We start from the raw sequence: 18047 nt of genomic DNA on the forward strand, positions 1-18047 counted from the left end.
TTTCTTGAGCCGGTTGGCAGGATGAGTCAAAGGCTTGGCATGTTGATGTTAGGAAATGCAGCCTTTATGCAAGAAGGGGAAATGTATGAAGGAAATTAAAACACTATTTTAGACAAAGGATCTCAGACAAGCAATGTAATCTAGGATTGCTGAAAACTTTACACTGTCTTCTAGGTAAGTTCATTGTGGGTTAAGCAATCAACTATGGTTCATGTCATAGAATCATAGAATGCCTGGGCTGAAACAGGCCTCAAAGTTTCAACCCCCCTGCTATGTGCAGGGTCACCAACCACCAGACCAGGCTGCCCAGAGCCACATCCAACCTGGCCTTGAATGCCTCCAGGGATGGGGCATCCACAACCTCCTTGGGCAACCTGTTCCAGTGCGTCACCACCCTCTGGGTGAAAAACTTCCTCCTCACATTGCTGGCTTGTGTCTATTTTGCCATCCACCAGTATTCCCCTTGTCCTTTTCAGCAGACTTGTTCTTTATCCTTACATCCCCCAGCTTGTACTGGTGGTGGCAGTTGTCATGACCCATATATATACATCCTGCTCTTGAAGACGCTTAGTCTTTCAAGTGGAGGTTTCCCTGTTTTAAAATAAGAAAGTAGTTTCATCCATCCTTACTTGTGCTTGTTAGTCTGATTCATTCTTTCTAGTATGGATATTTTAATGATCAGTTCTGAGAATGGTGGTGTGGTAGCAGTAAAGAAGCAAGACTAGACAGACTTCATACTTCCTGTTGGTGTATGTTCAACTTAAAGATTTCTTTGTATTTTTAAAAAGTGTGAGAGTGTTTTTCCCCATGTAAGAGGTATGCAGCTTAAGGAGATGCTAAAATAGAGCAAATCTCACAGTCTTGTTTGTGCTGCTTATACTGATCAGAATCAGAGCTCAGGCTTTCTGCAAATTGTTCAGGTTCAAAGCTGTTGTGATTCAGTCATCTTTGTATATTTACACTCCAGATGTTTTCTTACTGCAATTTGAAATGACAGTTTCTGCTACAACCTTTTGAAAAACATGTTGTACATTCATATTCTTTTTTCCTGTTCCCACCACCTCATCACTTACATGCAAAAAATGCATGTGTATCTTTCTGACAAACATTATCAAAACTGATTAGGTTCACCAAAATGTGTATTATTCTATTTCACTTGCAGAGTATTTTTTTTCTTCTAAAGTAACTAATGCTACTGTTACAATGTTATTCAACAAAAAGAATTTTTCTGCACAAAAAGGCTAAGGTAAAATTTACTGCTTAGCAGATGTGGCTCATTCTAGCATGGAAGACAAAGTATGAGTTGCAGGAAGTATTTCTGTATTGGTGGTAAAGCAGTATTTTTGTCCTTGTGGCAAATGAGCCATAAAGGTGTTTTGTGATGCTTAGAAAGCAAGATGAGGGATGATTGTGTGAAAACTACCTGTAGTTGCTCCAGAACTGGCTATTTGTTCTATCAGAACTTAATATGGTACTTTCATGAGTATTTTAAGCACGTCATATTTGTTGTTGAGGATAGAGAGAGAATCCTGTTGCTTACTTGATCCAGTTTTGCTGAAATGCTGTAATATTCATTTCAAGACTTGGCATGGTGTATACATGGATAGTAACAATAGATGCATTGTGTAAAAATCAAGCTCCTAAAAAATATGCTGATTAATTCTTGAAAAAGGCCAGCCGAGAGAATGCCTTACAAATATGTCAAATTATGCCTACGCTTTGAGGATGTAACCAAGCCTGGCAGATACAGGACTAAAGTTGTAAAGAAGAAAGAAGATGCTGTTGTTTGCTGGCTGATGCCCAGAGAAACCCGTATGTTCATTTAAAATAATAATGAAGAATTAACGTCGTATAAACTGGCTGGACTTGACTCACAAGAATATACTGTTTAGCCTGGGTTTAACTTTCTTCTTTGGTTCATATAATATGAATGTAATTTCTTTGTTACTCCATTTTTAGGTTGCCTGAAGCTCAGCAGAGGGTTGGAGGATGTTTTCTAAATTTGATGTCACAAATGAAAAGCTTATACCTTGCCTACTGTGCCAATCATCCATCAGCAGTAAATGTTCTCACAGAACACAGGTATGTTTACCTTGTGGTCTTCAAAGAGTTGTACAGGAAAAGTGGGTAGCAGGTACTCGTGCTGTAAAGACTTGTCTTTTATTGACATGCATTTGGTATAGTAGAACTTGTTTGGGGAAAAAAAAAAATAAACTCATAGCTTGAAGTTGGTTTGTGTCCTCGTGGCCAGCCTGTAACTTTTGGCAGCTTCTTATCGGTTCAGAAAATGTTACCATTTACAAAGCACATACTGAACTCTGGATATGTAAAACAAACTGTATTCATTGTCGTCATCTGCATTTTAAGGATATAAAGATTTTAAAAAAAAAAAAAAAAAAAGGTTGTTTGAAGTAGGCATAATTAACATGTCTACTAGTAGGCTTTTAATGCAGTTGGCTAATTGTAACTTATCTTAGCCTGTGCTTTTGTTAGCATGTACTTAACTTTGTAATAGAATAATGGAATCACAGAATAGCTCAGGTTGGAAAAGACCTTGAAGATCATCGAGTCCAACCACAACCTAACCATACTACCCTAACTCTAACAACCCTCTGCTAAATCATGTCTCTGAGCACCACATCCAAATGGTTTTTAAACACATCCAGGGACGGTGACTCAACCACCTCCCTAGGAAGCCTATCCCATTGCTTAACCCTCTCTGTAAAGAAGTTTTTCCTCATATCCAACCTAATCCTCCCCTGGTGCAACTTAAGGCCGTTTCCCCTCGTCACCTGTCACCAGTGAGAAGAGACCAACCCCACTCTCGCTGTAAGCACCTTTCAGGTATTGGAAGGGAGCAATAAGGTCTCCCCTCAGCCTCCTTTTCCCCACACTGAACAGCCCCAGTTCCTTCAGTCTCTCCTCATAGGCCATATTCTCCAAGCCCTTCAGCAGCCTTGTTGCCCTTCTTTGGACCTGCTCCAGCATATCAGTATCCTTTCTGTACTGAGGTGCCCAATGATATGCCCTTGGGTTGCTTTTGAATAACATGAGGAGTGTGAGCTTTTCAGGCTTACGTGATTTGTATTTCTTGTGTGTAAGATGTAGGATGCTGAGTTAACAATGTAGAAGTTGCACAGTTTTGGAATGACCTTGGATTTGTATAGAAAATAGCAGAATCGCATCTAGGATGGAGTGTTGAGGCCAGAATTTGATTTTAAGTCTACTTTCACAGAATTTCACTGTGTATTCTGATGAGCACATGCTGCAACAGCTGTTAACTTGATGCAGTTTGTTTGCTTGTGATGCAGTATGGAACCATGACCTTCTCTTGAAGGTCAGACGCATTCTGGCATCTTCCCTGGTTTTTTTTTCCTTTTTTTCTCTTTTTTGTCTTGATGTGTTGGACCAAAGTAAAAATATTTTAATATTCTTAACTCTGCCTAAATAGAGAGTAGTGTAATGGTCTTGTTTTCTATGCTACTAAGTTCTTCCAAGAACTCACATTTTATTTTGACAGCAGCAGTTTGTATTGTATTTGTGACACCTGTAATAGTACCAGTCCAAAAGCTCCCAGTTACCAAAGACTGAGTTATCATGTACATTAGTAAAACTTTTGTTCTACCTTGCTTTGAAAAATAGGACTGCAAGTTCACATTGCAATACAGGCTGTTTTTAGTTTTAGTGTTTAGTTTATTTTTTTTTTCAGACACAATGAAAATTAAGACAATTTATAAAATAGTCATGAAATTCTACTAGTATTTTCTTTCAGATAGCTTATTTCCAGTACCATTATCAGTAAATACTAAAATGTTTAGATGATTCAAGCTTGTTCTTTTAAAATAATCTTAAATTTAGAGTTGTTGTTTGTGCCTTTATGCTCTTTTCATACAGAGATCTGGGCTTTAATCTGTAGGTGGGAGGTGGCAAGTGATTGTGAAGTGAGCACATGCATTTAAGATTTTGAGGCATTTGTAAAGGATTATCTTAATTTTCAGAAAGCTGTTTCCTTTGTTTTCCAAAAGTTGTATTTGAGAAAGTGATAAAAATGTGGGGGAGGTAAGTGAATTGTTTCCCAAATCGGGAAGAGAAGTGTTTAATCTCCTCTGCGTTGCTTTGGGCATGGGCATGCAAAAAATAGCTCCTGATCTGTGAAGTCAGCTTCGTGTCAAGCCCTGATGGAGTTGGTACTATGGGATAATTAAGTAAATCAGGTGTGGGAATGAGCTCACAGCAATTGTGTTGTTTGTAGGAGATAGCTCAAGGGGGAAGAATTTTTGATAAACAGTTTTATTTAATGCTACTGTGTACCAATGCATGAGTCAAAAGAAGTGAATCCTCTATTTTATTATTCTGAGGCTTTCAGTTTTGTTGACTGCCAATGCTATAGGTAGCAAACAGCTCAATGAAAGTTTCTGCTTGAGGCAGTTGCTTTGAAGAAGTTAGAAAATGGCTTTAAACTGTTTTGCACTTCTTTCTTCTCAGAATACGAGGTACCTTTTTAATTACATAATTTTAAATGTAGGGACAAGGAAGACACTTTTGCCTGGAATAACCAACCTGATTGAAGGCACGGAGAAAATGAAAGCAGTGAGCACTGTCTCCTTGTTTAACTAGTTGAAATGACTTTATTGTATAGGAACATCCTTACTGTGAGATTTGAGGCTTGTTGCGAGTGTAATAGTAATGAAACAGATACATGCATTTAATGCTTGATTAATATTAAAATGAGATCTTCCAGGGATCTCATAGGCAGGTTTGGACTTCAAAGACACGATGATTTGTTTTCTCTTCCTGTGGTATGGCTTTGTGTTTTAATACGAATAAAAATGTGGCAGAGGAATGTTTCAATTCTTGGATTTGAGTATCATGTTTCTAACAGCTGTGCTTTTCAGTGGCATGTTAGAGTGAGGAAAAGGGAACAGTCTACAGCAGTTTGATGCAGAATATAAATTCTTATTGTCTACTTCAGATTGTTTCTTGCCATAAACACTGTCTGCTTCATAAAGGGACCGTGTGCCTTAACTGTGAAACACACTCTACAGAAAAACTAGTAGGTAATTTTAAGTCAGATTCTTAAATCACAAAGTTAGTAACGTCTGCAGTTGATTAAATTCATTTTATTTATTAAACTCACAAAAACAAACCTAAATCTGGGTGGTTGCTCTAGGTGCTATCATTTTGAAGTATTAACTGTGCTGTTTCTTTAGCCAGTTAGATCACTAATATCAAAATTCCTGTAAGCAGTCACCTGCCTTAATGAAATATACCACCTCTGAAGATCTTGTATCACTTTTTGGACTTGCATGTGTTCTCTTTGAATAGTATTGTAGTGCCTGTTAAGGGGTCGTTGACATCTGGTAAAGAGTCTGCACATCCGTGTATACGTATGCAAACTGATACTAAATTATACAGAGTTGTTTTGATCTTGTAGTGAAAAGATATTTTTGAACAGCAATTTTATAAATAAATGGTAATAATTTTAAACAATTCTACTTGAGATTTAAAAAGAGGCAGTCAGTGAGAAAGTGACATTTCTTCCCCCATGCTGTTCCATGTGGATGCCGGCCTGATGTTTCCTGTTTCTATCGTCTGTGCTTCTCTATCATATCTAAAAGCAAACATGGGTAGTCTTTTCCTTCATAGAAAATAAGGTGTTTGTGCATATATATATGTATGTTCAGATGTATGTGTATAATACAGAAAGGGATTAATCGTATTACTGTGTATGAGCTTTTTCATCTTCAGACCTTAAAACCACAAACATCTTTCATTTCCTTAAGTTAATTATTAATAGTTAAACTACTAAAATGAATATGAAACAGACTTACGTGTGCGTGAGTACACAAGTAGGAATGAAACCCAATACAGTTCATAGAGGTGTTCAACAGCTAAATGTTTCTCAAGTTATTTGTCTCTGACAACAACAACAACAAAAACAGCAATCTTCTGCTGTGTCATTTCTGTTAAGGTTGGAGCATTATGAGCAGATTCTTGTTTCTGGTTTCAGTTACATTATCCAAGTGTCAAAGTAATTTTTCCAGCCTTTCATACAGTCTTGAAATTTTGTAGGTACCTTTTGGGGACTTGCTTCTGAGCCATGGCGTATTTTTTTCCAGAATTAAGATTCGTTTGGTGTAAAAACTCAAGAATGTTAAAGAATGGAGTAATTTTTTTCTGAGGCTTGTCACCAGATTTTGTAATTGTGTCTTAAGCCACAGGCTAGAGCTTAAAAGATGGAGCTTGCCGGGCATAGCTAGGTGGTGACCCCTGCTGAGATCAGTGTTCTGCTTCCACCACTGTGTGTTGTCCACGTTCCCTTCTCCACCAGCTCTCACAGTAGCTGTGGTGCCACTGTACACAACCTATATTTTCTTTACTGCATTCCGTAACAGTCATACCTCTTTGGCAGCATTGTATGAGATATCAGTTTCACTATCCCATAGTTTTTCTTCAAGATCCCAGTTCAAGCGCAGGGGTGGGTGGTCAACTGTAATAATGCTATGTTATTTTTTGGAGAAAATTGGTCAAAGCTGTCCCACCTTAAGGGCATTAAATAGTGTTATTTGCCATTTGTGCTTCTTATCGGGGAAATAGGCTTGCCTTCTAGTAAGTGAAAGAAACAGGATGAGCAACCTAAGACGTGAAAGAATTTCCCGGAAACCAATAAAAAAAACCAAAACAGTTGAATACAAAGTACAGTAATGAATAATTCCAGAGGAGTGAGGAGTCCCAGGAACTTGAGCTGTTACCTACCCCTGGGGAAGATCAGAAACCACAAAGTTCAGTGCAAAGGCAGAGTCCAGCAAAGAAAAAGAGGTGGCAGTAGCTAGAATGGGAACGTTTACAGCGTACAAAGGAAAAAATATTTAAGTATAGAACTACCTGGAAGGTGGATAATGTAATGTGTGGGTGGGGGTACTCTCAAAGCCTCATTTGTCCGGTGGGACCTTATAACTCTTCTTAATGAAACTCTTCTTAATAAATGTGGAGAAAATTAATCAGTAATAAATATGTAATTACTGGAGAAAGACAGGTTTTTTAAGCTTTTTGACTTTCATTTAAAGTAAACATGGAATTGTTTAAGCGATACGGATGGAAAATGTTTCTAAAAGAAAAATATTTTGCTCAAAAAGAAGCCTCAAATCAGTAATCTCTGTTGCTTTTATTGCAAAATAAGTTCTGAGCCAGTTTTCAGCTGGAAGAATAGCTGGGAGCTATTTGCAGAACTCCACTTGTTCAAGTATTAGTTTTGTTGGATCCTTCAGTTTTTTTAGATAACAAGTCCCACATATATTCTGTGTTTGCATCACTGGCTTAGCAGTCTGGAGAAAGCTTCTGAAGCTGAAACATCACAATTACTCCGTGTAACTGGAGCATGGAATACAGATCAGCCTGACTCAGAAAGCTCTTTGTGCCTCCCCCATTTATGTGCATCTCTGAGCTTGCAAGTGTGCAGGCTGATGTCATACGCTGATCAGCAGTCCTTGAGTGAGGAGCTCAGCTGAGAAGTTGGGAACTGAAAGCAGCGGTTGAGGGGTTGCTGAGCTGAGCTGTGCCGCAGCGCTCTCAAAATGCGGTGCCTGTGTGCAGTCCTCAGACCTCTGAGCAGTGATAGCTCGTGCTCCATCTATTCCAAACAGAGACCTACTTCAGAAGCGTGAGTTGTGATTTTAAAGCTGCATTTTAATTCCTGGATGTGTTTTTCTGTTACTGTACGCGCATCTGAACTTGTTTTCTTCCTTCCCCCCAGTCTGATTTGCAGCTGTGCTAAGAAAGATTTGAATATGTTAATATGGCTTAAAGATACTTTTCTAAAAGTTCCTTTGCTGTGAGCTAACTTTAGTCTGGAGAGGAGGGAGAACTCTTCTGCTCGAGATTTGAAGCACAGCGTTTTTTATTCTGTAAAGTGATGCAGGCTGTGTATTGAAATCTTGACCGCTTCTTTCTGAGAAGTTACTTACGTAGGCAGTTTTGAGTCCATTGATGATTTAACAGTTAAAAAGCTTTTCTTGTTCAGCTAAATTGATTTTTATTTTTTATTCTTTACTAAAAAAGCAGACAACAACAACAAAATAACACAAAACTACAAGAGTAACATATGGCTTAATTGTGGGCTAGAGCTTGATTTAGTATATACTGACTGGGAAGTTGGTACTTATAAGCATCAGTTGAAACAGTGACATGAAAGAGCCATTGTCTTTGTCAAAGCAGCTGTGCTCTTAAGCTAACAACACGGATATTTTAAAGCTGCTATTAATTAAAGAAACTGTTGTCGTATTCAAACAGTGTTTTAACCCACCCATATTTTATTGCAAGCAAGTCTTTCCATTATGTTTCAGAGTTGAGTTTGTCCTTTGTGAATAAATGAGGGACGGTCGCTTTGAGCTAAAATCATTTCCTTCTTTGCCAGGTACTTTTTGTTCCTGTACCTGTAGAGATAGGAGGTTGGTTTAGGTTGAGCCAGAGAGGTACCAGGGTCTGCACCGGCACACCGTTTGAACAAAGCTTTGGCTCCTGTTGTTAGGTGTGCGTGCAGGTTCCTTTTAGACTTTGAACAAGTGAGCATGTCGAAACTTGTCAGAGCGACCTATAGAAGTGAATGAAAGAAAACATTGTCCTCTTGGGAAAGTCGGGAGGGAAACTGCGTAATTCAGTTTTAATTGCACCTTTTAACACAGCTCTGTGTAAAAGGCTTCCTGGTGATGCAATTGTTAAGCGAGTTTTTCAGGACTCTGTGTACATTTTAAACCTCAGCTCACTTCAACTTGCTCTGTAAGCTCTTGCACTGTGATTAAAAATGAGGCAGTAAACAACAGTGTCCTGTTCTAGAGAGCAGTGGCTAGCATGGCAACCGCTGTAACCTCTCTTAAGGGTAGAATCGCTTACTTAAAGCCAGGGGTTGCAGAGTAGGCAGAGAAGATTTTGTTTATATTTTATTTCAGATTTCAAAGTAGTCACCTGTCAGGCTTCAGTGAGCTTTTTTTCCCCCCCCCCCCCCCATTTTCTGACATGTCTGTGTTACAGTGCTGAGATCAGGAAGAAAAGGCACTGTGACAAACAAAAGGAATATGAATGTCGGTGAAATTGAGTTGGTAGGCACTGTTTTCCTCCTACTGTAAAGGCATTAGATAATGAAATATTTATTTATTTTAAAAAGCATTGTGTTGTGGGATAGCTCAGCAAATGCCATTTATATAATGGATTTGTATGCACACAGCAGCATGGAGATAGCCAAAAATAATTAGGGATGTTTGTGTCTTGGCAATCTAAAGATGAAAGAATGGTATATTGAATGAAGGGAATCAATGGTTGGCTTGTACTATGAAATGTACTAATATTTTTGAGATGAAAGAAGCTTGTATGGACACGTACGTCTATCTGAAGTGGGGATGAGTAACGAGGCATGAGAATAGAAATAGTTTGTAAAGTTAGGCAGCAGAGGCTGCATCTGCCTGAAGTAAAGAAAAGGCAAAGAATGAGTTTATTTTCTGTTAGTTCTTGTGGCAAGAAAACAATAATAGATAAGGGGACATGGGGTGCTCACAGGGAGAATTAATTAAAAACAAGATAGATCAACCTAATGGTATACCTGAGATCGATTCTATATACAGAGTGAACAGAAACGTAAAGCATTGTATCTTGTGACAGAAGGGCTTTCACAGGTGAGCTTTGGTAAAGCTTTGTGTAGAATCTATCTGTGGTGCCCTGATTTGTCATCGTCCTCTCCCCCCATGTCACTTTGCACATTCACTTGTCTGAGGCAGAGGATGTGGGACCACACCACAGCCAGTCAGTGTAACGTTCCAGGGAATCAGCCATAAATCCTGGGTTGAACGAGTAGCTGGCAACCCTGTAAACCAACATAAGTATGAGTAGTAGTCCCTAAGTCACCTTGAGAGTGCCACCTGAATAAGTTGATAACTTTTTTTTTTACACTGAGTAAGGACTCAGGCTGACCTGGAGTCACACAAGTGTTCTGCTTGTAAGTGATGGAGGAAGGAGGCCTACCTCCTGGGTGCTCTGCTGATCCCTTCCCTATACAACTTGACAGTACAAAGAAGGTGCTGGGAAACTTCCTGGTCTGCTTTCTTAACTTTCTATTTCAGAAGTGCAGACACACACCCGGTATGCACTGAGAAGTGCCAGGGCTTGGGCTTGGTGTCCTCTGAAGGAGGTTATGTGAGGTTGTGCCCTACCAGGCGGCAATACAGAAGCAGTATTGGTGTATTTAAACAAGGTAGTATAAGTAAATAGCAATTAACTAAAGGCAAATAAGAAAAGTACTTTCTGTTCTTTGAACCTGAAGAAAATAATAGCTGGAAGGAGAGAGATTTTGGGGAAGATGTATCTGTATGAGAAGACCTTTGTTCTTGGTTTGCTCTCGTTATCTACTTGGATAAATTATGCTAATAGAAGTGTCAGTCCTTCTGAGATGGGAAGGGATGTGTGTGTGGGAGGAGGGGTAGACAGGGTCAATTTTGTCTTAATCTGTGTTTTTATATGGACAGCTCACTGTTATTTGGACCCATGTATTTTTATGTATTATAGCAATGTCCTGTCAGTGTTATTTTTTTCCTTAGGGAAGCTGAACAGATCAAGATTTGCTTTCTTTTCAGTACATCAAAACACTGTGCCCTAAGTTTGGGGAAACTTGCCCCTCCTAGATTGTCACCTAGGCTTAAGTGAAAGAATTTTGTTAATGAGACCCTAATGTGCAAGTATTCCTCCTTTATTGCAAATAGTTGTTTAACAGTTACATTTTCTTAATTTATTTACTGTTTTCAAAAGAATTTAATCTGACAGCTGACAAAGGCTTTCTTTGAAAAGTAAGACTACAAAGGCAAACAAGTGTTTTAAGCCTTGATTTACAGGGAAGTAGTGTTGTTAATGAGCTGAAAGTAATGATTTTCAGGATAGCTTACAAAAGATTTTAATGATTATCACATGATAGTATAGGGGTTTGTTTGAGAACTAGTTAATTTACAGTAACAACTGCTCAAAATGCTAACAGCTCCATCTGCAGATGACTAGAATGGCATAGCTTGAATGCAGAAAGGATTTTCTTTTTTATAAGTAGCTTTCTGAATTTTCTTAACTAGATTTTATATTCAGATATGCATGTACTTCTGCAGCGTGTGTTTTCTCAAGACTGGAAATAAGCCCAGATGCTGCTGTACCTTCCTTTCCTTAAAGAAAAGGCTGATTTTTTTTTTTCCTTTCATTTTTTTTCATTTATTTATTTATTTAATTTTAGATGACCAGTAGCAACTTGTCCTCTACCTTATTTCTCTGAAATTTCTGCTGTGTAAGGAAGCAGAGAATGTAGATAACACGAGCTTCATTGGTAGCAAAGTGAACTTTAATTCTATTAAAAGGTAGCAAAGCGACATGAGAATTAATGTAACAACTGGAAGGGATGTGCTGCAAGTCAGTTGTGAGAAATGATCCAAATATGAAGACTATGGGTAGAGGAAATACCAATTCATGATGTTTGAGAGTGTTGGTTTCTTAACACGTTTCTGACATCAGCGTTAGTTTATGTAATTATAAAGACCTTGAAACTCTAGCTCATGAGGATGGACTGCACACCAGTTTCTGATTATTTACTATTTGTATGGCTGCTGGTTAGTTGATCAAATGAGAACTCTTAAGTTGTACTTGAGTTCTTGAATTTTTTAATTTATTTGAATTAATGTTTTATCTGCAGAATTAATTGTGTGTGAAAGACTGAAGAGAAGAATCTAATTTAATTTTAATTTTCTTGGTAATTTGATATTAATTTGCTTAAATATCTTGTGTGTGCAGTGAGGAGCTAGGAGAGTTCATGGAGGTGAAAGGTGCCAACAGTCCTGGGATCCTTGTACTGACCACAGGCCTCAGCAAACCTTTCATGCGTCTGGATAAATACCCCACGTTACTCAAAGAGCTTGAAAGGCACATGGAGGTATATCTTATCAGCATTTATGTTCCAGCTTAATGATGATTTGACAACAATTATTTTAAAGGTACATGTCAAACATGATGGGACCCCAAATGACCTTTGTTTCTCTTCCTTCAGCCTTCCAAAGTATGGGCTGCCATATTTCAAAAGGTGGTGCAGTAAGACTTCCTGAGAAAGTGAAACGTTTACAGTAAAACTAGGCTGCGAAGCTAACCTTCACTCCTAGAGTAGTCTTGCAGGGTCTGCAGTTGACTTGATGTTGGTTGTTTTTTTTTTTTTTTGTTCTCCTGTACACAACTTGAGGCAACTTTATCTTGTAGGAGCGCTGCTTTTCATCTCAGGATTTCAACCTGTTGGACACATCTTGACTTCTACTGAACGCTGTCCAGAAATGATCAGCATTTTCATCTTATAGGCTAGACTTGTGATCTGTGAAGGAGAGAGAGAAAGCAAAACTATTACTAGTTTCTGAGTCACATGGTTTGTCAGTCAATGACTCTGAAGGAAATGTGATTTATTTACAATAAAAGGCAACAAGCCAAATAAAACTTTTAAAAATATACACTTCCTATTAGGAGTTCAAGTTGGTAAGCGATTTTTTGTGTCCAGAAGGACGTGTAAAATTTCCTTGACTCTGTTGTAAGCATAAGAGTCATCTACAGCATTTCTATTTTGCTTTTACTGAGAAGAAGATCACCAGTATTTTGAATGGGAAGGCTATGGAAAGAGAACAGAAAGGTTGAAAAGCTTTTATTTTATAGGATAGTTTATTTGCTCTTAGGTAAGCCTATAAGCATTTTTACTATTATTTTTTACTGAAACTAAAATTTTTATTGTATGTTTTTCTCCTTGCTTTTAGGATTATCATCCAGATCGTCCAGATATTCAAAAATCCATGACAGCCTTCAAAAACCTTTCTGTAAGAGGAATGAAAAACAGATCATGTATATTTTCAGCAGCATGCTTTCCAGCTTAATCTCTGTTGCTTTTAAAATGTGAAACACTTTTGTACACATCTGTATAAGAAAATTTTGTGAAAGTTTTGGGATGTTGGAGATTAATGTAGTTTGTGGGCAGAGCTAAGAATTGTAGATTGTTGGGGAGCTACAGCAAATAGACTATTGACAGAAGAGCCACGCATGCATTTTGCATCTGTCCGCTCTCTTGTGCTCCATTTTCCTTTCTATGTGCACTTGTGACCTAAGGATTGTATTTTTGAGATTTTACAAAGGTGCGTTCATTCTAGGGGTGTAGTGTTGGAGTTGAGGGAGAAGTGATAATGGGTATAGTGCAAATGAGGATGGGAATATAGGAACTTTAAGTAAGGAAGAGAATAAGCCTGCTTTGAACAGATGAGTTGTTATTGTCATTTAAAGGACAATAAATCTTAAATTTTGAAGAGTTCAACTCTTAAATTTAGGAAGTATAACTGCAACAGATGTATTTCTTGCATTCTCAATTACAGTAAACTTAACTTTTGTGTTTCCTGTTAGCAGTGCATCCTGATGGCACTTCCTATTTTTTACATTTTAAAGCAGAAATTTTACTGTCTTGACTGTGTTCAGAAGAGGTTTGAGGATCCCCGATTCTGAGTGCTTCACAAATGAGAGGAAACAATTCTTGAGAAAAATTCAAGTGAAATAAGTTGGGAGTATGGTTAGTGAAAATAGGTTGGCAGGAAGTGTAATAGAAATAGGAGCAGAAGGTTATACGCATTCAGTTTGCACAATTGACAAGTCTCTTGTAATTCAAGTACATTTTTTGTGTAAGCCATATGTATTCAAGACAGCTGTGTTACTGCTTCCTGCTTAGCCTAGCTGTTTTTTCTTACAAGTCCAGAAGTGTAAAATGTAAAGGAAAGGGAAATTTAAAAAATGAGGATGTGACTACGAATTTGTAATTGAAGTTGGTCTATTAAAGAAAGAAATAATATTGAAGTTAGCAAGATTAGTTTTATACTGGTAATAGAAATATAAAAAAAAAATGCTTCGCATTTAGGTACTGTCTTCTGTGTGCTACAGTGACAATGGTACATATATAGTGGTATTTCTACCTTCAACCTGTTCCATGTTGATAGAGTTGATACTAGAGAATATTTTTGCCTCTGTTTGTTAGGCACAGTGTCAAGAAGTGCGGAAACGGAAAGAACTTGAACTACAAATACTAACAGAAGCAATCCGTTGTTGGGAGGGGGAAGATATTAAAACACTTGGCAATGTGATCTACATGTCCCAGGTCATGATTCAGTGTGCTGGAAGTGAGGTAATGTAGTTCTCATCTTTACTGTCAGTCTTCCTTTCTCTTTTGCAGTTAAATTGATAATCATTTTGTAGCAGAAATAAAAATACTTTGTTATATTAATCTAGAATAAAATCTTTCTGCACTGACTTAAGGCTTTTATAATAAAATAGGAAATAAGCTACTGGAAGATAGGTGTTCTCACTTGTAAATAGATCTGACGTGGTTTAACGATAAGCTATTGTCCTGTATAATCAATTAAGCTTTGAACTTGTTGGGAGTTTTTGTATTGCAACCATATTCAATCAGTTTCCTCCTTTATGTATGAGGAAAGACAAAAGCACTTTTGCAACTGAATTCTTTAAAGTTCGTCACCAGATAACTTGCTACCAGGTATTATGTTAGCTGTTTAAAAAAATCTATCAGTAGAGCAGATAATGCATCTTCTACTGCTGCATCTTGTTTTAAAGAAAAAAAATCCACACCAAACTCATTATAATTAAAATGTCAAATGTAATGGACTCTTAGAAGTTTCTGCATAGAAATTGCTTTTTGACTAGATATAGAACATATTAGTTTGTGCAAAGCATTTGCTTTTTTCTTTTAAATGATGTACGCATCTGTAAAGACTGAAAAACAAATAGAAACATTTAAACTTGGAAAGAACCTGTATGGTGTAGCAAAGGCGTTAGAAATTGAAAGAGTCACTTTGAAAATGAATATATTTGTCATTAAAATCAAAACTTAGTGTTAATGCTCATCTTAAGTGCATCCTCAGATTAAAAGAGAACAAAGCAATGTTGTTTCCATTCTGAATATAAGCATTATTACTTTCATCATCTTTTTCTAATTCTGATACTAATCTGATATTCTGTAAAAATCTGATTTTTATATTTGAGAGACAGAAGTCTTGACATTATAGTAACAGTATCCAGTCAAGTTTTGTATATTGTTTATATATATTTTTAATGTTCTTACATTCAGTGAAATCAGCAAATTGGGTGTTACTAAATTAAACAAGGCTAGTATTTCATCCAAACTGTAAAAATTAATTATTTAAATGAGAAGGCTATGCTTTCCAAGAAGGAATATAGGCATGACAATAGCAGCTTTCAAATAGAAAATGAAATAATTCTCACTTATTCTACCTTTATGGGAGTTTAATTTTGCCAGGGGCAAGTATTTGTGGTGTAACTGTGGAGTTGTAATTTTGCTGATCATTTTAAATAATATAAAACGTAAAAAGGGGAGAAAGGGTCTTGTGATGTTGTATTTACTTTTTCATTTTCTTTTTTTGATAAGGAAAAGAATGAAAGGTATCTTCTTCTCTTCCCTAACATTTTGTTAATGTTGTCTGCCAGCCCAAGAATGAGTGGGTTCATCTATCAGGTAAGGTAATACATTTACATCTGTGTAAATGCTGGCGTGTATTTTTGCCAAATGTTTCATAGAAAACTTGGATTGTTTAATTTCTTCTTTTACAAGTAGAAAAGGTAGCTTCTGCAACAAGAACTGATCATTTATTTAAAAAACAACAAAAACAATAAACACCAAGAAAACAACCTAAAACAACGAGGGAAAAAAACCTGTTTCTTCAATAGTAGTGATTCATTTGCCATTTGGGATTCCTATGCATCTAGTCACAAATTCTGACTTTATTAGGAGCAATTAAGTTGTAAAGTTCACTTTTTGTATTCATGGGAGTAGCTGAATTTATCTGACTGTGTTGTGTTAGGTGGTTCAGGTAGATAATTAAGCTTTTGTTAGCTTTGTGCTGCTCCTGATAACCTTTGGTCGGTGTTTTGTCCTGATGTAGATGGACAAAAATATTAAGAAAGGCAGGTGAGTGCTAGATCTCAAGTAGGACAACCAGAATTCTCAATGAAGGAAGATGCTTGTACACTGGTTACAGAAGCAACTGACTGTAAATTTTTGTGCTAAGAAACAACAATATAGAATTAAACAGCGAATCTGTCAGGCTTAATTCTGCCCTCCTATTTTGCATTGCATAAGCTTTCTTCCTTCTCTGTCCTATTTTGTCCTTCAGGTGCACAGCATTGTTCAGTAAATAAGCAATTTTCTGTGCACTTATTTTCAGCATCTGTTCAGTATGTTCATGACACTTCCTTAGTATTTACTGCCCAATCCTCTGTTGAATGCTAAACTATTAATTTCTCTTAAGTTCTAATGTGATTTTTTTCTCAACACTAAGAACTCCCTCCTTAAATCCTAATGTCTGCATTCTCATAGCAAGGAAAAATTGTTTAATCACTCTGAGACACTGCTTGGGGAGTGACACAGTGAGACAGTGGCTTGGAGCTGTGTCAGGATTGCATGGCACTTGCCATCCAGATTTCTATTTTGAGGTTCTTGTCTTCTAAGTAGGACATGAGCAGATGAAAGATGCAACTCCCTCATTTGTTCCAAAAGAAACAATGTCCTTGAAGTCAGCATCTTTACCTGATTTACGCCTTAATGTCTCTTTTCCTGATTGGTGCATGTTTATAAACTGAGAAAAGAAGAGAGTTCCTGATCCTTGACGTTTAAGTGTAAGCTGCAGCTTCTCTGACTTTACAGTATATTCTCTGTGTAGTTCTGAGTATTTGATGTCAGCAGATGTCAGGTGTTCTGGGTCGTAGTGCTGATATTTGCCATTTGAGTTAGTGGGGAGTGTATTTAGTGGTAGTAAGTGGAAGTTATCAGGAGTGCAAGCAGTGTTTTATGAGAGGGTCTCACAACTGTCTGTTGATAGGAAGGGGAATGCAAGCTCTCTCTGTATCTTTATACTTCTGGTTTCCATGTGGCTCGGGTGATGATTATTCTGTTGTTAGTCTCTTGCCTGGTGCATTCCCAGATTCTCTTTTTGTTTGTGTCTTCAATTCCTGCACCTCACTTCAGTGTGGCTGTGCTGTGTTGTTCAGGAACCAGCAAAAAACTGAAAAACAGATTTTAGGCAGCATTGTAAGGTACAGCACTACCGTGTTTCCTTCATTGGAAAAGTTGTAGCAAAAAGTCTTTTCTTTGTGATTGAGCATGTTTCGTGCATAGAGAACGCCAAGTGATTTCAGCTCAACTTGTAAGAAGCCTTTGTCCATCCTGCAGTCATTTAAAAAAAGGAAAATAATAATAATAAAAATTCCCTTCTTTGGAGCCAAAATTCCTCAACACATGGCATTTGCACTTTTGCCAGCGTGTTCTGAATAGTGCTTCTGTGTAAGAGAATAAAGAATCTGTCCTAAAGAATTTCTTAATAACGTTGCATTTTTGGTAAAGTCTTTCATCCTGACAGTGTTGCATTTTACCTGTTCTTCTGTGTTTTGAAAGGGGCAAAAAGTTATCCCAAACTGACTTTTTTTTTCCAGACTGGTTGGGCTTAAAATGAGAGTAGGTTTGTTTTCTTAATATATTTGAGAGTGAGTTTGATAGCAGTGTGGATATTGGAGATGTAAGTCTTCAGTATATAACTGATGGATTTGTTTAATGAAATCTTCCTTTCTAAATATACCACAAACAAAATTTGTTTGCAGATATATATGCTTTCAGGTCAGTCTCCATTGCTTCTGATCTTGTAACAGGGATGACCCTGAATGTCTCCGTTCCCAGAACTTGAGACTATGATGGATGACTGCTGTTATGTTTGTATGGATTTGTAGCCTGCATAGGTATATCAAATAGACTCATTAAAGTCACAGGTGTTATTTGCAGGTGTTTGGTTTGAAAACTTTTGTTACAAGGTGTCTGTGTGGATTTGAAAATATTTTAAACCCATCAGCATGTGTTTTCATGATTGCCAGTTTACTCTGTTGCAGCTGTGTTCATTCAGAACTTTAAGTTGTATACATTTTACTTGGTAATTTTTTTTTTT

At 37.3% G+C, this 18047-nt stretch overlaps 1 protein-coding gene across 2 annotated transcripts in view; it reads left to right on the forward strand.

Moving 5' to 3' along the window:
• The window catches only part of ARHGEF7 (Rho guanine nucleotide exchange factor 7), a 68982-nt gene that overhangs the window by 26148 nt on the left and 24787 nt on the right, over positions 1-18047 (forward strand). For both annotated transcript variants that reach the window (XM_010728590.3, XM_019610088.1), the window contains 5 exons: positions 1960-2082; positions 11809-11947; positions 12804-12863; positions 14060-14206; positions 15485-15571. In XM_010728590.3, coding sequence (XP_010726892.1) covers positions 1960-2082; positions 11809-11947; positions 12804-12863; positions 14060-14206; positions 15485-15571 — 556 coding nt within the window. The remainder of the gene's footprint in view (positions 1-1959; positions 2083-11808; positions 11948-12803; positions 12864-14059; positions 14207-15484; positions 15572-18047) is intronic.

This window comes from Meleagris gallopavo, chromosome 1 (genome assembly GCF_000146605.3).
Source record: "Meleagris gallopavo isolate NT-WF06-2002-E0010 breed Aviagen turkey brand Nicholas breeding stock chromosome 1, Turkey_5.1, whole genome shotgun sequence".
Taxonomy (NCBI): domain Eukaryota; kingdom Metazoa; phylum Chordata; class Aves; order Galliformes; family Phasianidae; genus Meleagris; species Meleagris gallopavo.